At 36.2% G+C, this 25,453-nt stretch overlaps 1 protein-coding gene across 6 annotated transcripts in view; it reads right to left on the bottom strand.

Moving 5' to 3' along the window:
• Positions 1 to 25,453, bottom strand: part of MGAT4D (MGAT4 family member D) — a 54,192-nt gene that overhangs the window by 14,116 nt on the left and 14,623 nt on the right. For 5 of the 6 annotated variants that reach the window (XM_082727818.1, XM_082727820.1, XM_082727821.1 and 2 more), the window contains exons 2-9: positions 23,393 to 23,551; positions 20,816 to 20,953; positions 17,794 to 17,927; positions 16,250 to 16,296; positions 9,683 to 9,796; positions 7,963 to 8,038; positions 6,512 to 6,626; positions 3,550 to 3,680 (exon numbers count right to left, since the gene is read on the bottom strand). In XM_082727818.1, the coding sequence (XP_082583944.1) occupies positions 3,550 to 3,680; positions 6,512 to 6,626; positions 7,963 to 8,038; positions 9,683 to 9,796; positions 16,250 to 16,296; positions 17,794 to 17,927; positions 20,816 to 20,953; positions 23,393 to 23,551 (914 nt within the window). The remainder of the gene's footprint in view (positions 1 to 3,549; positions 3,681 to 6,511; positions 6,627 to 7,962; positions 8,039 to 9,682; positions 9,797 to 16,249; positions 16,297 to 17,793; positions 17,928 to 20,815; positions 20,954 to 23,392; positions 23,552 to 25,453) is intronic. The other variant, XM_082727819.1, reaches the window with a different exon arrangement.

Raw genomic sequence — 25,453 nt, 5'->3', positions numbered from 1 at the left:
AATATCTAGTGTGGAATTACTTGATCATATGGCAATTCTATTTTTAATTTTTTGAGGAACCTCCATGTTTTCCATAGTGGATGGACCAATTTACATTCCCACAGCAGCACACAGGGTGTTTGTTGTTGTTGTTGTTGTTTTTCTCTCTTTACATCCTTGCCACCGCTTGTTATTTCTTGTGTTTTTTATTTTGGCCATTCTGACCAGTGTGAAGTGCTATTTCATTGTGGTTCTGATTTCATTTCCATGATGATGAGTCATGTTGAACATCTTTTCATGTATCGTTGGCCAACTGTATGGTTATTTATTTATTTAATAGAGAGAGAGATTGAGAGAGTGCGCACACAGAGGGAGAAGGAGAAGCAGACTCCCTGCTGAGCAAAGAGCCTGATGTGGGCCTTGATTATAGGGCCCTGAGATCATGACCTGAACCAAAGGCAGACATTTAACTGGCTGAGCCACCCAGTCACCCCTATCTGTATGGCTTCCTTGGAAAAAGGTCTATTCAGGTTATCTGCCCATTTTTTCAAATTAGATTTTTTTTTTTTTTTTTTTTTGGTGCTGAGGTGTATAAGTTCTTTATATATGTAGGATATGAACCCCTTATCAAATATATGTAACTCCTTATCAGATTTGTAAATATCTTCTCCCATTCAGTAGGTTGTTTTTATTTTTTGAACAGAAGACTTACTTAAATGCATATCTACTTGGTGCTAACATGTAGGAAAATATTACATTAAAATGATTGTTTTTGAAACTGTAAACTAATCATATAATCCTGGGTTAATTTAATTTGAAACTATAGTCAAATAAAATTAGTTGAGGAGTTGAACTTTAGGAAATAGAAATTCTAACATTTGTTAAGTTATTAATAGAAATACCAATGAGATGGTATTATCAAATGTTGGCTTCCCAAATTACCCTCCCAAATAACCTGTTGATAAAGAAAAACTGAGTTCATTGCTTATTGCAGTAAGGGGAAAACTGCTTTTCTAGTGTCTATTCAAGTCTTGTGCCTATTTTTTAATTGGGTTGTTTCACTATTGTTAAGTTTTAAGAATTTTACATATATTCTGAATACAAATCCTTGCTGTATATGGAATTTACAAATATTTCTTCCTAGTCTATGGTGCCTTATCCTCAAACAGTAAAATCTACAGTACAAAAGATTTAATTTGGATAAAATCCAATTTAGCAATGAAAAAAAAAATAAATGGATCATGGTTTTAGTGCCATGTCAAAGAACTCTTCTCCTTGTCCTGGAGCCTGAAGATATTTTTCTACACTTTCTTCTAGAAGTTTTATAGTTTATGTTTCATATTTAGATAGATGATGTATTTTGAAATAATGTTTGTATCAAGTGTGATGTTTGGGTTGAGATCATACACACATACACACACACATACACACAAACACACTTTCAATTAATCCAATATATATTTGTTGAAAAGATTATTCTTTCTCCATTGAATTGCATATGCTCCTTTGTCAAATATCAACTGGCCATATTTTGTGGAACTATTTTTGAATTAACTGTTCGCTCCATGGGTCTCTTTGTTTACCTCTTTACTATAAATGTTTGTCTTGCTTACTGTAGCTTTATCATAAGATTTGAAATTGAGTTCTGTGATGCCTCCAACTTTATTCTTCTTTTTCAAAATCATTTTAGCTAAACCAGTTCCTTTCCTTTTTATTAAAAATTTTAGAATTAGCTTGTCTACAACTACCATAAAAAACCCTGCTCGGATTTTGACTGGAATATATTAAGTCCATAAATCAATTTAGGAAGCATTTTCATATTTACTATACTGAGCCTTCCAATCCATGATCATGGTATTCTCTTCCTTTCATCAGTTGTTCAAAGTTTTCAGCATATAGATAAACCTACATATTTTGTTAGATTTAGATACACACATACCTACATATATACCGTGATATCTCTTTCATTTTCATATTGATAATTTATGTTTTGGGGTTTTCTTTGTCAGTTTTATTAGAAATTTATGTTTTCTTACTCTTTTCAAAGAACCATATTTTGGTTTTATTAATTTTCTCTACTGCTTTTATGTTTTCAGTTCCATTTCTTTCTGCTCTCGTAGCTATTATTCTCTTTCTTCTGCTTGATTTGGGTTTATTTTGCTCTTCTTTTTCTAGTGACTTAAGGTGGAAGCTGAAATTACTAATGTGAGATCTTTCTTCTCTTCTAAGATAATGGTTTCTTCTAAGATTAATTTCTCCATAAGTAGTGCTTTAGCTGCATCTCACAAATTTTGATAGGTTGTATTTTCATTTCATTCAATTCAAAGTATTTTCTAATTTTCCTTTAGAGACTTTCTCTTTCACTCTGGTTTATTCAGGAGTGTATTGTTTAAATTTCACATCCTTATGGATTTTTGAGTTATCTTTCTGTTCTTGATTTCTAATTTTATTCCACTCGGTCAAATTTTAGTCTCATTTTTTTTGTGATTTCATCTTAAATTTGCCAGCTTTGTTTTATGATACAAGACATGTCTATTTTGGTGTATGTTCTATACATACTTTAAAAAAATATGATTTCTACTGCTGTTGGACATAGTGTTTTTAAAATATCAGTTAAGGGGCTCAGCAGGTTAAGCATCAGTCTTCAGCTCAGTTCATTATCCCAAGGTGCGGGACTGAGCCTGAGCCCTGTTTCTCCCTCTCCCTTTGCTTGCCACTCCCCTTGCTTGTGCACATGCGCTTTCTCTTTCTCTTTGTCAAATAAACAAATAAAATCTTTAAAATAAAATAGCAATTAAATCCAGATGTAGATGATGTTCAATTCTTTTATCTCTTTGCTGGTTTTCTACCTATCAGCTCTGCTGCTTACTAAAAGAGGAGCGTTGAAATCTCCAACTATAACTGCAGACTAATCTATTTTTTCCTTTAGTTCTGTCAATCTTTTGCTTAATGTATTTTGAGTTTGTTGTTAAATGTATACATACTTCTATGATTATCATATCTTCTTGGTGATTTGACCCTTTTACCAGTACGTAGTATCTTTCTTGATCCCTGGTTAAATTTTTTGGTTTTTTTTTGCACCAAAGTATACTTTGATATTAATATAGCTACTACAGATTTTCTTTGATTAGTGTCTGCAGGTATTTCTTTTTTATACCTTTTACTTTTAACCTATGTATATCATTATATTTGAACTGAATGTGGACAGCAAGTAATTGCATAGTGTTTTTTAATCCATTCTGATGAACTCTCTCTTAATTGGTAATATTTTGGTCATTTATATTTAATGTAAATATCAACATATCTGAATTTACATCCATCATTTTATTATTTGTTTGGGTTTTTTGTTTGTTTGTTTGTTTGTTTCCTTTTTTCTACTTTTCACTACATTTGTGGCCTCTCATTACTTCATTTAGTACGTATAAATGTCAATAAAATTTTTGGATACCGGAAGTCAAAAAATGAATGCATTCATCAGGTTTAGTTTGGTGAACAAATTTTAGGGAATTACATTAGACAGATAGTATTTTCCTAAAATATTTTGCATTTACAAAGTAAAGAAATACTCACAGGAGTTTCTCCTGGGTTACACATCTTTACCTGAAAAATGTCCCCCAAGAGCAAGTCTATGGGTTTATCTTTGTAGAACATTAAAAAAAAACGTACAAAGTCAGTTAAGTCCTCAGATTTAAACAGCTTTCCTATGGAGAAAAAGTAAACAAATCCAAATAACTCTTAAGTGTTTACAAATCCAAATAACAATATATCATAAAATAACACTTATATACAGTTGTTCATTCTATTAACATGAGAAAAGACCCCCCAAATCATTAAAGATTAAATAGATCATATTCTTCCAAAATAAATAAAGCTTTAAGTATTAGTGAAGTTGAAGGATAATAAAACAAAATAATACATCTGCTTAAGTATTAATGATTACCATTTCTGGGCAAGAAGTGTGAAGCAGGTTTAGTATAGTGAAGCAGATTTTGTATAGTGAACTTTTAGGCAATTTTGATAACCAATGAGATAAATTTTCTAAATCAAATGAAATATATATACATAATAATAAAAGATATATAAATAACATGAAAACTATAGGAGCTTTAATCTTTTACTTAATTTTACAGAAACTGATTTATAACCTGACTTTTGTAGAACTCTATCAATCTACCAGATTTTTTTATGTTTAACACTTGTGATTAGAGTACTGTATTATTTCAGTATTTGAGCATCATTTTATAAGAATTTTATTTCTATTTCACATTTGTGATTCTTCTAGATTTGCTGTATTTTAAAGTACGATATTAGGTCTAATTCGTTTTTCCTAATACTACATCTTTAATTTTAAAATTAATTTAATTTTAAAATGAAGTTGAAGGTATAAAATTCAGGTAAATTTTCACTTCAAAGTAAATAGTATAAAAAACATCTAACCATTTAATAAACATGCCGGTAGGAAGTGAGAATGCTTCAGTTTTTTTCACTAGGAGCTGAGCCTGTGTGGGTTACTTAGTGAAGTGTATAGTTGTATTTTAATTTTTTTGGCACCAGTATATACAGTGACCAAGTGATTTAATGATAGAAATAGCTGATTCAGTATTTGTGTTTTCCTTATCTGCTGTCAGTATGCTATAAAATTCTGCTTAGCAAACTCATAGTTTTGGTAATATTGAGTAAGAAAATTATTATTATTATAACAACAGAAAACAAAACCCTTATAAACTTAAGCTTAAATAAGACTTCAGCTTTACATATATAGTGCTCCTGTTCAATGTGCTCTTGTGATCAGAATGTGAATATTCTCTATCCTTCTCATACCTGACTTCAGTGAAAAAGATAAAAAGGAATTTCTAGTTCACAGAGTAATGTATCAATAAGCTTACTTTCTCTTCAAGCTCATCAGATGTTACTGCTACCTATCATTCTTCTTCTTATTTAAACCAAAGCTGAGCAAAATAAGGTCTTAAAATTGGATTCTACAACACTTAACAAAAAAGTATGGGAAAGAAGGTGATCAAGTAAGTATATGAATAACATTTCATGAGCAGTCAGGGAAATGCTTTACACTCCTCCCAGTGGCAAAAAAAAAAAAAAAAAAAAAAAGTAGCAGAAAGAATCAAATATTGTCAAGCATATGGAGAAGCAGGAACTCCTTCCTACACACTGTTTAGGGGGGTATAAACAGTACAGTCAATCTGCAAAGCAATCTGGCTACATAGAGACACTGCTACATTCGTTCTCCATGGTTCTGCTCCCGGGGACATATATGCCACTTCATTTCTTTGTGGCAGCAAGGAGTTAGAAGCAATCAAGGTCAACCACTCTGAGGCTGGATATATCAAATGGATTATTATGTAGGGCTTATGCAACAGCAGGAGGAACAATAAACTAAACGGGCATAAATCGACATGTTGGCAGTTTTAAAATCTAGTTTTAAGGACAAAAATGTAAGGGGCATGAATAAGCTTATCACACATCACCTGTTTTTGTAAACTTTAAGCAGGTACAAATGTGATAAACACCAAGTATTGACAGGAATACATGTATATTCATGTGTATTCTTTGAACACAGTAGAGCACAAACCTGTTCGGGGTGGGAGGAAGTGGGAGTAGGGACTGGGCCTAAAATAAAAGAATAAAATAAGAGAAGGCTCCTGCATGAAGAAACGATGACGTGCACCATGAAATGAGTAAGGTCATTCGACTTGCTACCTCAAAGTTCTAATAAAAGGAAAAGTGTAGAAGGAAGAGTAGAGAGAGTGGAAGGAAGCAAAAGAAAATTCATAGAAGAAATGGTTTTAAATATCACATCATGGGCACAATTTTAGGAACTCTCGGTGGTGGGTCCAATTCATATGTTTTTATACTTTTCTAGGTAGGTCAGCTTTGGCATACCGGAAGTGACAAGGAATTTAGTACAGGAGTCCTAAGTTAGAATTCCATTCTCTGGAATTCAATGGAATTCTAACTTAGGACTAAATAATTCTTTGAGATTCTATGAGATTCTATGTAATCTGAAACTATTTTTCTACATAAAATCGAGAAGTATGCCTTAGTCACTGATCTTGCAGACTCTCAGCAAGCACTTAGCAAGTGGTATCTTTCCTGAACTTTTATAACATATATGTATATGTCAACCTGCTAATCTATATTGTCCATCTAGGAAAAAATTGGTTTGAAAATACATTTTCTGAAATCCAGATACTTGAATTTGATCTTATCTTAAAAAGTATCTTTATAGAAATCATGCCATTCCTTTCCATTTATTAACAAACTGATAAGTTTTTTAAGGTTTTACTTATTTATTTATTTGAGAGAAAGAGAGCATGAGAAGGGGGAGGGTCCAAAGGAGAAGTAGACTCCTCACTGAGCAGGGAGCCCATCGTGGAACTCGATCCCAGGACTCCTAGGTCATGACCTGAGCTAAAGGCAGTCGCTTAGCCAACTGAACCGCCCAGGCATCCCAAACTGATACGTTCTTAAGAACTTTTAAGATTATTGTGTGCTTAAAAATAGATATATTGTTTACCTATGAATCCAAGAATTGAAAACTCAATATAAAACCAATTTTTGGAAGTGATATTATGCACAAAATCTGTGATTTTTGTAAAGTATGTCTTTTTAGCTATGATATCATCTTCTAGCTGGAAAAAAAAAACAAAAAGTCATTAGTAACTTTGATATTTCTATTGAATAAGTTGCATTCATTTGAGAATTGAAAATACTTTCAACAGCATACACTGAAGAAAATGTTTTTATGAGGTTAATTTTATTTTTAGTTCAAGTTGCTGAGGGTTTTTACTGTTAGTTTTCACTTTTGGATTCTGAGACCAGAGATGATAGGTTTCTTTCCTAAATAATAATATGGAACAGTCAATCTAAATCCTCACTGGAAAAAAAAATGGCTTACCTGAATCCATTTTCATCCTTACAAATACTTCCGTTTCTAATTTAAGGCCAACTAGCTTTATGTTCAAGATGACAGGTGCCAAGTCCTATCACCAGAGAGGGTGGCTGGCCAAGAGATGACAAAAGGGAACCAGCACTCTCATCCACCCAGCAGCTGGGTAGAATGATGGTGCTCATAAGCCTAAGAATAGTTCTCCCTAAGAGAGGGGGAAAGGAAAACTAGAATTTTCCTTTCTTTTAAATCTGATATATGTGTGATCTATGCACTAAAAAAAAACCTCCTAAATGATTCAGAAAATTGTGAAAGTCCTCAAGCATATGACCAGAGCGCAAAAGAGAACTGCATTGTTGTAAATTGGGAAGAATTCATTGGCTGGATCTCGTGTTTCTGTTACATTCCACTAACTAGGAATCAAAAGATTTTTTTTTTTTTTTCCTCCCAGTAAAAGAGAGGACCCTGCTTTGGGCATTTTTCTAACATTCTCTCTTCTCCAATGATGTCTTGCAAACTCTTTTTACAACTACATATTGTCACACATAGTAAGGCGTACACTCACTGCTGGGAAACATAACACTATTATTTAACAATACACCAGAATTCAGGGAACTCAATCTATATATAATTGCTTTATTTCAGAAATACAAAAAGGCACTGTAACGCTGGGTTGAACATACAATGCAAGCCTATGTAGGGTACCAATGGTGAGCATACATACTGTCTGACATACTATAAGTGCTCAAAATACATCTGCCTAATGTAAGAAATTTGTGGGAAGAGAAACGTAAGGAGCATAATTTCTATTTTTTTCCTAATTTGAGAATTTTTTTACAGTTTGCTTCAGGTAACTAAAATTTCCTTTGTTAACTGTAAATCCAGCAAGAAGACTTACATAAAATCAACTTTAAACTTCCTTTTTGGAACTTATATATATTAAGTATTTCCTGAATACAAAGTAAGGTGGAGGAACATGATGAGGAAGGAAGGAACCAAAAGAGGGAAGGAGAATATAATACTTCCACTTTAAATTACACACACACACACACACACACACACACACCCCACGGTCTTACCTGTAAATAATACATGGCCTTGGGTTGGGCATATAGCATCAAAAAACAAAAATCCAGTACTTGTTTGATACGCCAACTAAAGACAGCAATAAAGTCTGTTAATATTTGTCATTATTATATAATTTTTATTTATAAGCGCACTTCAGTAATTAAAACAATTTTTTAGGCTTTGCTAACATAGAGTACTATCTACAGTAAGTGCAATAATATGTTATATTGAAAAGTTGTATTAAAATGTTTCTCATCTTTATTCAGTGGACCTTATCTGCTGTCACTACACTAGGAGAAGCATAATCTACCTAATTTATGTTTTGGTTGAATTCTGACCTGTGTAGTAAAGTTAATAGTATCTCTGGTCTTAGGTCTTGTTCAAATAAAAATAAGAAGAAACTCTATTTTAATTTAATACTAAGCTAGGTTTAGGCCACTTCCTGAACACAAAAAGAGCAAGACACAATGCAGTTCTGCCCTTCTGAGTTTCATAATCCAGTATGAAAAGACAGAAAAGTAATAAAATCAGAACGATTAGGTAAGTGCTCTACAGCTACATTGGCAATGATGACGTAAAATAAGATGGGACGGTGATCGGGAGGCCAGGCATTCAGTGGGAGGATCAGTATTGCCAAGACATGAAACGCACGAGAAAGCGGTGTCACCTTAGATCCAGAGCACCGAGAGAGGATGGAAAAGCTGCTGATGGGAAGAGACAAGATCAGGAAGGAAACTTTGGACCTGATCTCTTATGAAAAAGGTATTCTGGCTACACATGGAGAATGAACTGGAAGAGAGGCCAGGCTAGGCTAGATCATGGATGGCCTGACGTAAGTCCAAGGCAGAGGAATGGAGACAAGGGGGATAAGCAGAGAGAGATTGTTTAAAATAAATAAATAAATAAGAAATGATGATAGAGACACAAAAAGAAGAAGGAAAAACAGGAGCTACAATGTCTCCCAGCTTTATGACTCTAAGAACTGACTACTGAATTCAAAGCAAAGGAAAATCCCTAAGAGATTTCCAGATTCTGACATACCATTTATTACCATTAAAAAAAACAGAGCTAATAAGTTTTATGGGATCAAACTTTTTTCTGAATTCTGACATTTCTTTTACTCTAGTAATTTTGAGGAACCAAATCATTACACTTCTTATAATATCTATGACATTTATAATCAAACAATAGTGATCCTTTTTTCAAAATTATTTCATAAATATTATATTTTATTCTTACAATGACTTTTCCAAATATATATTGTAGATTTTATATGCACAAGGGGAAGCAGAGGAAGGTAAGAAGACAAAGTCTAAACTATCTGTCTAGGATGACCTATGGCAAACAAAAAAACTGGAACTAGAATGTACCCGTAATAATTTATAACCCCAGGCTTTCCCCCTTCCTTACACCCTTACTAATTATTGGCTGAAAACGCAAACACAGATACTCAGTGGTGTGCTGGTGGTAAATGTTTTAACAACTGATTCTTCAGGGAGTAGGGTGAGGGTGAACCACGGTTTGTGCTTTGCCCATCTCCGTGGTGTAAATGCTCCTACCATGGCTGATTTCATGCTACTGACTTGACGCTGCTGGACACAGACTGGGAAGAGCTGCACAGTCAGCTCTTGCAAGCTAAAGGGAGCTGGCTGTGGTTTGAGATGGGGTCTATTGGATGCCTGTTCCCACATTATTACATCTGATGGGGTTATTTAAGGTAGTACGTCATACCTCTCTGATCTTCCGGAGTCCTCAGTTGACTGCTTGACGTGGAATATGTTTGGATAAAAAAAGGCAGGTATTGAAATGATTTCTAATGATCCAGACCTTAGTTGCCTTTTGAATCTGTAAACAGAAGTAATTGGAAGCTTGCAACTTAATATTTGATTTACCAAAATAACAGATATTTTTAAAAAGAATGTCTTTGTGCATATCCACATAACATTTTTATTTGAATTATTTCACATGTTAATACATGATATCCACATTTTGAAACTAATACTCTTTAGTCTATTTCTTTTACAAATTAGTAAGCAACCTAACAAAGTTTAAAAATACAGTATAAAATTAATTTCCTTTTGTAAAAATTATAGGCACTTTGAAATTTTGCAAGTTTACAATCAGGTATGTACTCTAAAAGATTCAAAATAATGGAACTAACGAGTTAGCATAGAACATTAGATGACTTTTTCAAGTGCATAGTTTTGAGTTTAGTAAACATCCTATTGAATAACCTCATGGCTGCTTAATGAGTGTGACTTGCCCACAAGTCATTGGATGACTATGTATGCTTTTCAGAATCTTTAAAGTTAATATTTATAGACCAACAAGGATATTATTAAAATGCATGAAATATTGCTCACAAAACCTGTAATACACATCTTGTACCATCAAGGTAAAGGACAGGACACACCAGGTAGAGCATTAAATGGTTTTCCTTTAGACATAGATAATATGACTTTAAATGAGATTTAAATTTAGGCATTACATTATTTATTGAAATGCTAAAGTCTCAAGAAAATGTTTGTTTTATGCTAATAGGTGAAAAAGCAAGATGGGGTTTTATATGCACAATCTCTATTATGTGCAAAATAAGTAGTCTTCACTTTGCACAGTTCTATTATGCATGAATCTGTTACCATGTGTCAGTTAAATAACAGCCCTCCCTCAACAACACCAGTTGAATTTGAGTTTTCACACTGGGTTAACCGTGAATAATTCCATAAAGTACAAACTTGCTTCTGACTCTTCAGTCCACAAATCACTACATAAATTGCATATCATCACCTCACCATCTCACTGCTCCTTTCAGAATCTGTGGGTGCCCGATCACTGCTACTCTGTTGTTCAGTTTACTTATAGACAGCAAAACATGTGGACTTGTTGCCTCCTTGTGCCATTGGAATGTGGACAATTGTATTCCTTTCATTTGCATTTTAAATGGTTTCCAGATATTTCCTAATAGGTATGTATCATGAGCATGGGATAGCAGCAGCAACCTCCAGCAGTGCTAGAGAGAATGTGAGACCCAGAAAAGGGTCTTTACCAATTTTGCATCCTTCACTTAACACACTTTGAGCAAGTCATTTACTTTCTCTAACCTTCAGTTTCTTCATCTGTAAAACTGGGATAGCAATACATATCCAGGTAAGGAAAGAATTCTTCTACAGACATAGATTCTTCCCAGGCTCTATGTATCAATGGAAGAGTTATTGTTTGCTTACTTATTTATTTTTTTAGGTGAGAGTGTAAATGGGTGAGTACAGGGGATGAAAGGCTTACTGGCTCTTCTGATTTTATGGTATATCAAATAGAAAGGTTTTTTATTTTTTAAAAGATTTTATTTATTCATTAATTTGTCAGAGAGAGAGAGAGAGAGAGAGAGAGAGCACACAAGAAGGGAAAGCAGTAGGCAGAAGGAGAAGCAGAACCCCCTGCTGAGCAGGGAGCCCAATGTGGGACTCAATCCCAGGACCCTGGGATCATGACCCGAGCTGAAGGCAGTTGCTTAACCGACTGAGCCACCCAGGCATCCCCGAAAACTTTTTTAAAAATCCATTTTAGTATGTTCCTTGAGGAGTAGAAAATATTGGTGTGGAAGAAAAGAATGAGGATTTCTATTTGGTTTGGGGTAAAAATCACTAACATAATAACTACATTTTTAAAAGTTAAATTGCGTAACTTTTTATAGCAATTTAGAATAGCAGAGGCAAGTGAAAATAACATTAAGTTGCAGTATATACAATCACAAAAAGTTTGGATTATAGATGCTTGTAAGTAGATTTTATCCTCCAGAAAATTTCAGGCAAAGTACCAAGGCAACAGAAGTCAAGTTACAAATAATTTCTTTTTATTTTTTTTTTAAGATTTTATTTATTTATTTGACAGACAGAGACCACAAGTAGGCAGAGAGGCAGGCAGAGTGAGAGGGGAGGAAGCAGGCTCCCTGTGGAGCAGAGAGCCCGATACGGGGCTTGATCCCAGGATCCTGGGATCATGACCCAAGCTGAAGGCAGAGGCTTTAACCCACGGAGCCAAATGATTTCTATCTTGATGGTATAATTTCCCATTACTAATAAAGAGAAATATTCCAGGCTCAGTTTTACTCAGTCTGTCTTAAACAAGACCTTTGAAATCCTGTGTGGGGACACCTTTCCAGGATTCTTTAAATCTTTTCTAGTTTATTAGGGTATGGATAGCATCAAAAGTTCTTGAGATAATGATACCAGAATTGCTAGCTGCCAGTGACTAGGGAAAATGGTATAACTATACATTGCTGCCATTATAAATGAATGATTCTACCTTGTGATTATAAAAAAGTGGAAACTTTATAGCTATATAGTTTTATATAAAGTAATAGTTAATATACAGTTTCATATAAGGCTATATATAACCTTAGTTGGGTCCTTTAACAATTACAGTCTCAAATTTAAGACCAATAAAATACAGAGCAATCTTTCATTAACCCCAACGAACAGACCTAGCAAAGAGTTTTGGCTAACTTAAATATATAAAAATTTACATATAGAAATGAAAAGCTATGAGTTTACATTAACTTAGATACAATCTCACTTAAAATTGCATATTCTATAAGATCTATTTTTAAATTATAGTTGTATTCTATTCTCACAAACAATAAAATAATTTTATTCCAACTCTTTATCCTGTATTGACATTAACATTCTCATCATCACGAGAATCTCTTTTTGAATCATCTGACATCGTTCTCTGGCACACATGATCATTAAGTCTAACTAAAATTCTAGTTAGTGACATTGACTGTACATTTTATAGCAAAACATAAGTGTTTTTATACACCAAGTAGTATTTTTATTTGTGATCTCCACAAGTAACCACGTACTGTAATTTTTTTTAGTCATCTTCAAAGGATTTCAAAACATATCCCTAGAAATTGTTTGCAAACCTCTGCTTTCTTTGTAATGAATTATGTGAAGACTCCCTAATAAGGACACCAAACTAGCATAGATTTAAGTCATTTCAGGCTAATGTGTCTTCTTCAAACAGTGGTTTATTATGCAGAATAAAGCAACCAAGAGAGGCTATCCTGGAATATGAGAACATTTTAAGGATTCAAGTATGAGACAACTTTTTTCCCTGGAGAATCTTTTTTGGGTAAAATTAGACATACAAGGGTGTTTTAGTTAATCTCTACCAGTTCTATCTCCCTTCACACACATCATCTACTTCAAGGCTTTACTACCATCCTCAAGGTCAAGTTCACTGCCAATAAATCACCCATTCTCAACATACTATCTTTCTTTCACAGAGAAAAGAAAATCCTTTAAGGAGGGAATGCTTTCATTTCACCCTCCTTTCTCAAACTATTTTTTCCTACTCCTTCACCTGTTCCTATCTGTTTCCCCTAAACCTCCTGCCATGTGTACCCTGCATCCAACTCCCCCCTCCCCAACCCCCATAGACTTTATTCATCAGCTTCCTCCCATCCATGAGCAATGAGTGCAGGTATAAAGCCACTCCTGGGGCTCCCATCTCCAGACCCACCCCGCCAATCACAAGTTTTCCTTTAGGCTGCTGTGCTTCAACATCTCTCCCCATCAGTCCAGCTTGCTAAGAATAGCCTAATTCAATTCTTTACATCTTTAAATTTTATTATGAAAATTAACACACACAGACACAAAAGTGGTATTATAATGAATCCCTGATCACTTGATTTCAAGAACCATTACTTTTGTTTAATCACACTTATTTCATCCATTCAGCCCTCTTTTTCTTGTTGAAGTATTTTAAAACAAATCCTAGATAATCAGTTCTCACTCTTTAAATCTTCAGTGTCAAAATGAAAAAAGCACATTTATTTACACAACCAGAAGCCATTATCACACCTTACAAGGCTAAGAATTTTAATATCACATAATATTCAGTTGATATTCAAATAAGCCCAGCATCCTAACAAGTAACTAATGGATGAAGACAGGGGGGTGGGGAGGGGGTGCTCCAGGGAGTATCAAGGTCCTCTCATTATAACCAGTTATTTCTTCCTTCTTTTTAAAACTTATTACCCACACCAGTCATTTCAATTCTTCTCTTTTTCTCTCATCTTTCTTTTTTCACAGAACTGGGTCAACTGTCCTATAGAATGTGGTTACCACGGATTGCTTCCTCTGTTCACTGTGCATACTCTACACTGGCTTTCAGATTACACTAAGGTTGTTCTGTCTTAAATATATGATTTCACTCGTATGTGGAATTTAAGAACAAAGAAGACGAATATAGGGAAAGGGAAGGAAAAATAAAATAAGAGGAAAACAGAAAGGGAGACAAACCATAAGAGACTCCTAGTCAGAGGAAACAAACATTTGCTGGAGGGGAGGAGGGGGATGGAGTAACTGGGTGATGGGCATTAAGGAGGGCACGTGATGGATTGAGCACAGGGTGATCGATGCAACTGATGGGTCACGAAATTCTACCTCTGAAACAGAAAAAAAAAAAAAAAAAAAAAAAAGAAGGCTGTTCTGTCTTGTGTGTTGTGTTACATTGTATTTTGGAGGGCAGGGGGCAATAATCTGCTCTAGTTATTTCACAGCGGATTTCATTTGCTACACAACAGAAGCCACAGCATGTCTGACTGCCTTAGCGGCAGTGATGCTGAGACTGGTCAGAGGTTCAGGGAAGGGCATCCGAGCCCTTCCTGCCAGCTGCGCATCTGGCCTCAGCCCCATTCTCACACTCCGCTCTGCCGGGACTGCAGGGCCAGGGCCTCCGCAGGCCACAAACCCAGCCCCCCTGCTTGCCAGCTTCCAGGCAGGTTCTGCAGATGGCAGGCAGTATCAAGAGATTAGAAGGCAGTCAAAGAGGAGGTTTTGCTTCCTACTCTGGGGTCGGGGGAAGTCTGCAGCAGCAGCAGGAGGAGGTCGTGGACTGGGTACAGTGCCCAGCTCCGGCAGCAGGCCAGCGCTGCCATCGGGCATTTTCCACAGTGCAGGAGCAGGGGCGGCCCAGCATTTGCTGGGGGGTTGGGACGGGGGGGGGGGGTGGCTATAACCCCAGCACCCTTTATGCTTCTCCCACTTCCTTTCTTCTCTTTTGATCTCTCAGCCCCTGTCAACACTTTCTTGACCAATTCTCTGTGCTGAATTCCCTCTATCTGAATGACCAAAGGTTTCCTGTTTGGAGGCTGGCTGGCACACCTTCCTGGTAAAGAGCCCCGTCTACATGTCCCTTAAGGACATGCCTGAACCAGTTGTTTCGAAATGGTGATTTTCTAATTCCATTCATTCTGCAGTTATTAGCTAGATTTTTTTTTTTTTTTTTTTTTTTTTTTTTTTTTTTATGAAAACAACTTTGCTCCCCCCCAACCCCCCGAACTATCTGGTAAGGAAACAAAACGAAACATCTTGCTGGCGAAGCCAAACTTATCGGATGGCCAGATTCTGCTTGAAGGCCACGTTTGCGACCCTGGTCTGTAGCATGAAGTGCATCATGCTCAGGCCTTTACCCAAGCTCTTCTCGATCTTATCTCCGCCTGCCTGAGCTCCCACTGATACTCCTTCCTTAATCCCAAACACCCACACTCCACCATACACTTCCACTTCCACAAATCTAGCGTGCTCCTTTTTAGCCTTTCTGCCTCCTCAAGCAATTCTATTTGCCAAGCATTCACTTCCCCCTTTTATCTGCTTTAACAGAATCTACTTACAGCTTTAGACTCAGCCTCAATTACTACTTTCTTTCTATCTTGCAGGTAGAGTGGAAGGCTTCTCTGTCTAGGTGTTCTCATGCTGCCCTCTCCATGCCAGTACCAAACACCAGCTTCCTGGCTGTGATTTGTTCTTTACCAATTGTATCAGCCACTTGAACATAAAGATCTGAAAGGCTGTGTCCATTCCACAGCCTCTTGCTTGATAAATAGCTTCATGATGGTTCATCATGTGCTCGCCCCTCCCAGGCTGCATCCGGCAGGAGATTGTAAGCAGAAGTGGAAAATGTGACTTCATACAGTAAGGAACACGAGAGTGCTTAAAAAATAATCTAGTAGCTTTCTCTCAGAGGAGGTAGATTTCATGGAGAATAGATATAGCGATGGTAACACGCACAAGCTGGGTTATTACACAGACAACCTACAAAACTGGGGAAAGTTATAAGCTATACTTTGTCACAGCTTAGAACGACCCGTAGTTCCAAGTAGTTCTTTCAATACAGCTACGCTCATCAGAATGAATATGATCACTAACGCAATAATATAATTGGGCAGAAAAAATAAAACAGAAAAATGAAAGAACAGCTATTTTCAAATTTATCAAACTACAAACTACTTACCTTTTTGTAATCATGTCAACAACAGATTTTAAATAATCTTCATTTCCCTAAAAATGAGAAAAATATTTCACTGAAATTAAGCACGCCTCATAGTTTTGCCACTATATGGTTGCTACACATTAGTTTAGTTTAGGCATGGAATGGCATTGCTTCCTAAGAATTTTTTGTTTTTTCACTGTCTATAAAAGAATTTAAAATACCCACGTGTCTTAAAGACCCAATTTGAATACTGAAAATATTCATTCTTCCTTTTGTCACAGTACAAAATATCACTACACATTATTTACACTTAAAAATTAGTATGCAGGGCGCCTGGGTGGCTCAGTGGGTTAAAGCCTCTGCCTTTGGCTCAGGTCATGATCCCAGGATCCTGGGATCGAGCCCCACATTGGGCTCTCTTCTCTGCAGGAAGCCTGCTTCCTCCTCTCTCTCTCTCTGCCTGTCTCTCTGCCTTCTTGTGATCTCTGTCTGTCAAATAAATAAATAAAATCTTTAAAAAAATAATAATAGTAAAATTAAAAATTAAAAAAAAATTAGTATGCAAAAACCTATGTATCTAAAACAGTTTTGTCCTAAAAATGGTATGGCTTATTTCTAAGAACTGCTCTTTTTGAAAATGTCTTCATTTTATGAGTATTATAGGATAATAAATGTACTTCAAAATTATACCACAGTTTGGGGCACTTGGGTGGCTCAGTGGGTTAAGCCTCTATCTTCGGCTCAGGTCATGATCTCAGGGTCCTGGGATCGAGCCCCGCATCGGACTCTCTGCTCAGTGGGGAGCCTGCTTCCCCCCCTCTCTCTGCCTGCCTCTCTGCCTACTTGTGATCTCTCTCTCTCTCTGTCAAATAAATAAAATCTATAAAAAAAAAAACTATACCACAGTTTTCCAGATGGTATTACTTAGCTAGATCCCCAAATTTTCTTTCATCAACAAACCTTGCGTGCCTACTCTCTTTATAGAATTCTGTGCTAGATTAGATGAAAGATTCATTTGTAAATAGCTTTTGGTAGTACATTCTCAGATTTTTTTTTTTTTTAACAAAGTGATTAGGATTACACAATATTGCCTCAGGACCCCAAGCATCCCTAATATAAAATTCTGTAAAATTTTGAATAACATTTCTATTATCAAATCTGAGTACTCTGAACTATATATAGTCAAATAAATAAAAAAAATATAATAAATATAAATAAACAAATGATTATAAATAAATATAATAAAATAAATAATAAATATAAATAAATATAATAAACAAAAATAAATTTAAAAAATAGTCAAATAAAACATAGCTTATTTTAAAATATCCATCATGATGCAGATACCTCTGACAGTACTTAAAGTTCTTAAGATAGCCATAAATTGAATCACCAGCTATTTGCTACACTGAAATATTTTATATATTTTATTTATTTATTTATTTTATTTGACAGAGAGAGATCACAAGAAAAAAATCTAAAACGATACAGCAATTACCAGGGAGGAAGGGTATTTGGAGACCATAGACTTGGCACGAGGAGAACTACTTATCTTTCATACATACATCTGCAACAGAGACGATCACCACGGAGTCCTTCTCTTCCGAAGGAGTCATCCTGGAGACAATGGAATTCAGTGTTTGCTTCAGGTAACTCTGATTTCCTCTGTTAACAGTGGAAATACCCAGTGCAAAAGAGACTGTAGACAGAGGAGTGTGGAATCATCATTTCAAACCATAGAGAAAAACACAATTTATCATTAATAGCTATGCTTATTACTGCATTTGGGTTAGTTGTATGGTCATAAGTAATGTCCAAAACTAAGTTATAAAAATTACCCAAACTATCATTAATTTTTATCACAAAGTTCATTTTCTGCCTGAACAAATGCCAATTATCTGTGGATTGTTAGCTGTGGATTAGCTGTGGATTATCATTTATATAAAGTTAGTGCTTTTTTGATTCCTGTTGAGAAATCTTTGTTTATCTTCAGGTCATAAAGGTCATTCAGGTCATAAAGATATTCTCCTGAATATGAATAGCTTCTCAATGGTTTGTATGCAAGAGGATGAGGGCCATATCTGGTAGAAGCTGGTTACTTGAGGACATGGGAGGACTGCACAAAGAAGTTGTCAGTTAAGCTGAAAAGTCATACTGGGGAAGGGACTTCCGTGACAAGTTAGTTGTGGTCGGTAGGAGGTGGTGGGTTCACTGCAGGCAGCGATCACCTTGTGCTAATAATTTGGCTTATTCATAGGGCCTCTAAGTGTTTTGGGGTTGCTGGAAAGGAGGGGAAGTAGCAGAAACTGATTTGAAAGATACAGTCTATTGTGCAAGGAGCTAGCTTCACCCTATATAACCTGAGGATCCACTAAAGGATTTTAAGCAAGGGCTGAGCATGACATTATGCATTTTAGTACGTAGCTCTGAAGAGGGTATGAAGAATGGATTGACTTTAGTCAGTTTACAAGTCTATTTCAATACACTGCGCAAGAAATGAAAGCTCAGAAAGAACAGCTATAGCAGGTAGAGAGCAGAAATTACTGGAGATATACTCAGAATATAGAATAAATAAGACTGGTCACAGATTCCCCTGTAGGCCTTGCTACAGGCTTCAGTGCATTTACAAACGTTTTATGTGCTATGATCTTTTAGTTACCAGGGGAAAAAAATCTCCTTTTAAATTACCTCTGGTATTGAAGATTTATAGGCAAACTGATCCTCCCAAGAACCTATGAAAATCCACCAAAGGGGCCTCAAAAGGAAGATCAATATATACAGCATAGATGGAAATCAGGAAATAGATGGGAATCAGAAAATTATCCAGGATTTAACACAATTCTGCTAACTAGGTTACCTCAACATCCCATAACCCCTAAACGAGTTCTGCTGTTCTTCCCAATTACAAACATCTCTCCCTCCTTCTTTCACCTTCTGGAACGAGCTTCTGCTTATCTTGGCTGATGTTTATTTAAGGCTATGTTTATTCTTGGTATCTCGTATCTTATAGTGTTCTTGATACCTTGTATTTTATCGTGTCTGTGTACTGGGGTTTTTTCCCTATGTCTTTCCTCTCCTCCTCCTGTTACTTATAGCATTGGGGTAGCACACACTTTCTCATATAGTCACACACATGTATGCATGTCTATGCACACACACACGCCACATCCAAAATACCCCCAAGAGGGAATCTGACGCAGTTAAAGACTCAAATGTGATCCCAGGAAGCACCTTAATATCTCTAAACCTCAATTTTCTTAGGTGTAAAATAGAGATAATCATAGGTCTTACTGTAGTGGGTCGTGAGGGTCAAATGAGACAATAAGAGAAAACAAAACAAAACAAAAAGCAAGCAAGCAAGCACAGTAAGTCCGTCTATGGAACACAGGGAGAATTCAGATGCTAAAGGACACGCAGGCACCCCCATCCCAGCACAGCAGGCTTGGCAGAGGCATGTGCTATGGAACAACACTGCTTATTCCCTAGGAACCACATAGACCAGATGGAGGTCAGGAAGCTGCTTTGGTAAAGCACCGGACAGTAAACACCTTTGGCTCTCAGGCCATACAGTCTTTGTCACAACTACTCCATTCTGCCACGGCAGCGTGAAGAACAGCCACAGACAAGTAAGATGAATACTGACGAGACTCCAACCAGATCTTACTGTCAAGTAGCAGGTTTGGCCGGTGGGATGCAATATGCAGCCGCTGGCCTAGAGTGACTGGCCCATTAGAATAAACAAGGTCTGTGGGACTCACACTAAAATCCCTACTTCTAACTTAAATGCTTTGTCTCTTCTTCAATACCTGTTGAAGTTAAATTCATGCTTTAAGGATCAGCTCAAACATCACCTCTTCTGTAAAGTTTTTGCTGACCTTGGTCACCAGAAAGATGGGGAAATAGGACGATAACTAGATAAGAATGAACTGATCAAAACCAAGGGAGACAAGAATTGCCTGGTACTTAGCAGATGCTTAATATAAGTCAAATGTATATGTGACTTACAATGACCTATTTTCAAAACATCCTATTCAATCTGAATTTGAATTCAAGTCTAGATATCTGTTGAACTATTTTTTTTGTGCCAGGTCATATACTGATTGCTAGCAGTCCAAATTAATGCCACATAGGCTGGTGGCCTATATATCAGAGCATTATATTAATGGATTACATTTTAAAACTTAAAAGCAAGCACAATAATAATTAGAGAAGCGTTCAAAAAAAGCTTAAGGGGCACCTGCCTGGCTCAGTTGGTAAGAATCCTGATCTCAGGATTCTTAGTTCAAGTCCCACATTGGGCATGGAGCCTATTTTTAAAATTAAATAAGCAGGGACACCCGGATGGCTCAGTTGGTTGAGTGACTGCCTTCATCTTAGGTCATGGTTCAAGCTCCACATGGACCTCCCCATCAGGCTCCCTGCTCAGCAAGGGGTCTGCTTCTCCCTCTGCCCTCCCCCCTCTCAAATAAATAAATAAAATCTTTTAAAAAATTAAATAAACAAAAAACAAACAACAACAAAACTTAAAAGCATGTCCTCAAAGATCAAAATATCTTTATTTTCTCTTCTAATTCTAAGTTTGCTTACCACCTGTTTTCTCTTTGCCAATGATTACATCAGGATAAATTCTGCCTGCTTTCCTTAAATGAGGAAAAAAGAACTTTAGGATTTCAAATGTATTAGATGCTGTTTCACTCTTACCCAAGGTCTTCATTTTCTTCTCAACTGAAAGAAAGAAAAAATAGAGTTTCTAAGTACATGACCATAGAGATTTTTCTCTGGTAGTACAAATTCTCATAATGAGATAAACAGATTTAATATTCAGTATATAAGAGACATACAATTAAATGTGAATTATTAAAATCATGGCTACAAAATATAGTTCAAATATTATTGATTCACATTCATTTAAAAAGAATTGATTCACATTCATCTGTCTAGCACTATAAGCTACATAACCAGAGACTAACAGAGCTGTCAGTTCTGAGTGAAGTGTAACTGAAACATGCTATAATTGATCTGACCTGCTACTTTGATTAATATCACATTACAATTTATATCCTTAAATGTTGCTTTGTAACTTAACATTTAATGATTCTACTTACACAATTCATTTGAATATACATATACAATTTTGAGAAAGAAGAACAAAATTAGAAGACTCACACCCTATTTAATTCGTAATACATAGTATTACTGATTATATATTAGTATGTATTAACAATAATACATAATACATATAAAATAAGTGATACTACATTTAAAAAGATACATAGAACGATGGAACAGAATAGAAAATCCAGAAACAGATCTACATAAATATCATCAATTGATTTTGGAAAAGGTGCAAAGGCAATTCAATGCAGAAAGGATAGCCCTTTTGACAAATGGTGCTAGAATACTTGGACATTCATATGAAAAAGACTGAATCTTGACCAGTACTTCACACCATTTATAAAAATCAATTCAAAAGTTTCATAGACCCAAATTTAAAATCTGAAAGTATAAAATTAAAAAACACATAAAAGATCTCCATGACCCTGAAGAAGGTAAAGTGTTCTTCCTTTTTTTTTTTTTTTTTTTTTTTGACAGACAGAGATCACAAGTAGGCAGAGGAGATAGGCAGAGAAAGAGGAGGAAGCAGGTTCCTGCCAAGCAGAGAGCACAATGTGGGGCTCAATCCAAGGACCCTGGGATCATGACCTGATCCAAAGGCAGAGGCTTTAACCCACTGAACCACCCAGGCACCCCAGGAATTTTTTTTTTTAATTTTTAAATTTTTATTTATTTATCCGATAGACAGAGAGAGATCACAAGTAGGCAGAGAGGCAAGCAGAGAGAGAGGGGGAAGCAGGCTCCCCGCTGAGCAGAGAGCCCAATGTGGGGCTCAATCCCAGGACCCTGAGATCATGACCTGAGCTGAAGGCAGAGGCTTAAACCACTGAGCCACCCAGGCGCCCCAGAAATTTTTTTTTAAGAAAAATTTTTTTTTTAATTTTTTATTTTTTATAAACATATATTTTTATCCCCAGGGGTACAGGTCTGTGAATCACCAGGTTTACACACTTCACAGCACTCACCAAAGCACATACCCTCCCCAATGTCCATAATCCCACCCCCTTCTCCCAACCCCCCTCCCACCAGCAACCCTCAGTTTGTTTTGTGAGATTAAGAGTCACTTATGGTTTGTCTCCCTCCCAATTCCATCTTGTTTCATTGATTCAAGAAAAAAATTTTTAAAGAAAATTCTCTTCACAAAAAAACCTGTATATGAATGTTTACAGCAACATGCAATTGTCAAAAAAATGAAAACCACCTAACTGTCCTTCAGTTGGTAAAAGGATAAATAAACTGTATCCACTGTACATCCATGTAATCATAGTTTACTCAGCAATATAAAGGCAACAAAACTTTGGTCCCATAATAACTTTGATGAATCTTTGCTAAGTGAAAGAAGTCAGTCTCCAAGGATTGCACACTGTATGATTCCATTCGTATGGCATTCTGGGAAAGGGAAAACTCTAAGAACAGAGAACAGATTAGTGGTTGCAAGGGATTAAGAGTGAGGACTACCTGACTACAAAAGGGGAAACAGAGGCAGGACTTTTATCCTGGAGAAATGGGAGCCACTGCAGGATGATACACAGGACAGTGAACCTTCCCTTTGGTTACAGTGGAAATAAGCGGGGACAATTCTGGGGAAAGAGAAAAAACAGAGAAGTATGTTAGCAGTCATTCAGATGAGGCATGAAGGAGGCTTGACTAGCAGAGATGGTGACAGGAAAATGTGCACAGATTTGTGAGATACTCAGGACTGTGAACTGACTGAAATGGGCATATGTGAGAGGAGGCGGTGGGGAGGGGCAGGAGTCAAAGGGACACTCAGGGTTCGGGCCCATCTAGTGCATGGGTCACGGTGGTGGTGCAAGTCACACGGAAAACACAGGAAGACCATTTCTGAGCTAGAGAGGAGAGGAAGTATATCAGTGCTATATCTCTTACCTGATTTTTGTATGTCTCACAATAAAAGAACAAGTACTAATTTAGTTATATTTGGTGGGGAGAAGTGTCCTAAAATCAGAAAGCACAAAATCTTAATTCCCAAACACAAAACACAAAACCAACAAACAAACCACCACACGTAAAAACAAAAGCAACACAAACCTAAGTTTATAGGCATATTTTTTCTCTGTGTCATTTCATACTTCATTTTACTCAAGGCTTTGATCAGCTCTTGGCGATTTCTTTCAGTTTTGTTTTTTAAATGTAGCATTTTTTCCTTAAACTCCAAAATATGGTTTCTACAATTAATTAATTGATTACCTGTAAAGAAAACATATGTGTATATATTTATATACATAGCAACGATATCATACCATTTTCTATAATATATAACAAAAAAACAAGATATACACTTCAATATAACTGTAACACTATATTTGTGTGTACCTATACATGTACATAGTTTATAGATAAATTTGTATACACGATACACATAAGAAGAGACTAGAGAAGAGTGAGATTTAAAATAGTACTATCTGGAAGATGGAATGATTATAAATGGTTTTTCCTTTATTACTTTCTGCTTTTTTATATTTTCCAAATTTTCCATTTTGTGCACATGCTAGATTTGTAATTAGAGAGAAAAACCAATTGAGACCAAAAATTCACTTTTAAGAATTTATTTGAAGAACAAAACCAAAAATATATACCCAGATTTGGCTCTAAGGATGTCTAACATAGGCAACAGCATTACTAATCACTATAAGAAAATCAGAAACAGCCTAAATGCCCAACAATGGATATATTCTTTTTTTTTTTTTTAAGATTTTATTTATTTATTTGACAGAGAGAGATCACAAGTAGGCAGAGAGGCAGGCAGAGAGAGAGGAGGAAGCAGGCTCCCTGCTGAGCAGAGAGCCCGATGCGGGGCTCGATCCCAGGACCCTGAGATCATGACCTGAGCCGAAGGCAGCGGTTTAACCCACTGAGCCACCCAGGCGCCCAACAATGGATATATTCTAAATAAATTACAGAATATCCTTTTAAAAGTTACAGAGGCTCTCGTTTTAAATGAAGTGTATTGAATCCCAGTTTCATCACTTAATACTTGTATGACCTTGGACAAACTATTTTATGTTTGTTAGCCTCTGTTCCTTCATGTATACATGGACATATAAAAATTTCTGTCCCAGAGTTGGGAAGAAGTGATACAGTAATGCACATAAGCCATGTGGCAAAGCTTAGGGAAGAATATTTAATGTTGCAAAAAATTGTTTTTTAAAAACAAAACTATGTATAAAATCATCTCTTTCTGGTAAAACAATATACATACAGATAGTAAAAAAGAGTAAGCATACAAGCTTATATTTTGTTAATATATAATCTTTAGTTTGTTGGATCACTTTTTATTTCCTATTTTTACAGAATTCTTTTGTTGTAGAATGTTACATTGCTTCTATAATCAGAAAAAAATTAACAGATTAAAATAATTCTGCACCTTTTATTTGCCAAGTACTCTGTGCCGAGGGAAGTACAACAATAAAGATATAGTAGTCTTGCCTTCCAGAAGTTTATAGGGTAATTGGTAGAACTAACTTAACTGGTAATTTAAATCATTGTGATATTTCAGATGTTACAGATTTCCTTCTCCTTGGGTTTTAACTCATTAGGAATACATAGATAACACCAGACCCAAACAGAAGCTGTCAGTTTTATCTGGGGCTGTCTGACAATGGCTATATTGCCAAGCACAGTTGGATGTCCTATTTCCCTGCCCAAGTTAACTCACTTCCAGCCCACTACTGAAAGAGCAAGTGGACCACAGCGAGGCTATAGCCACAAAAGGGATGACTTGCCACATGTGCTTACTATTTTGGAGGAAAACGTGGAGAGAGCTGGCCCTTCCTGGAGGGAGTCCATAAGAACTTTTATGAGCGAAAGAGCCCAGAGATGGCCCGAGTTGTCTTTTCAAGGAAGCCATTCTGCCTTCCTGTCTGTGGCCCACGGAAGTCAGGTCTGACCCATCTCACCATTCAGAGGACTCTCTTCCCTTCTGAAGGAAAGTCCAAGTGGGCACTTGAAAATGGCCCTTCTAGGAGAACAAAATGAAAGATATCCCCGTGAAGGAAATATGGGCACGATAAAACAAGGCCGCTAGCCCTGACTTCTAGTGATAATCGTGTATCCAGAGGATGGGATCCAGACAGCTTGGGAGGGGAGAGC

This window comes from Mustela nivalis, assembly GCF_964662115.1.
Source record: "Mustela nivalis genome assembly, chromosome: 4".
Taxonomy (NCBI): domain Eukaryota; kingdom Metazoa; phylum Chordata; class Mammalia; order Carnivora; family Mustelidae; genus Mustela; species Mustela nivalis.
The sequence above is the reverse complement of the archived record's forward strand: the minus strand, read 5'-3'. Positions and strand labels throughout refer to the sequence as shown.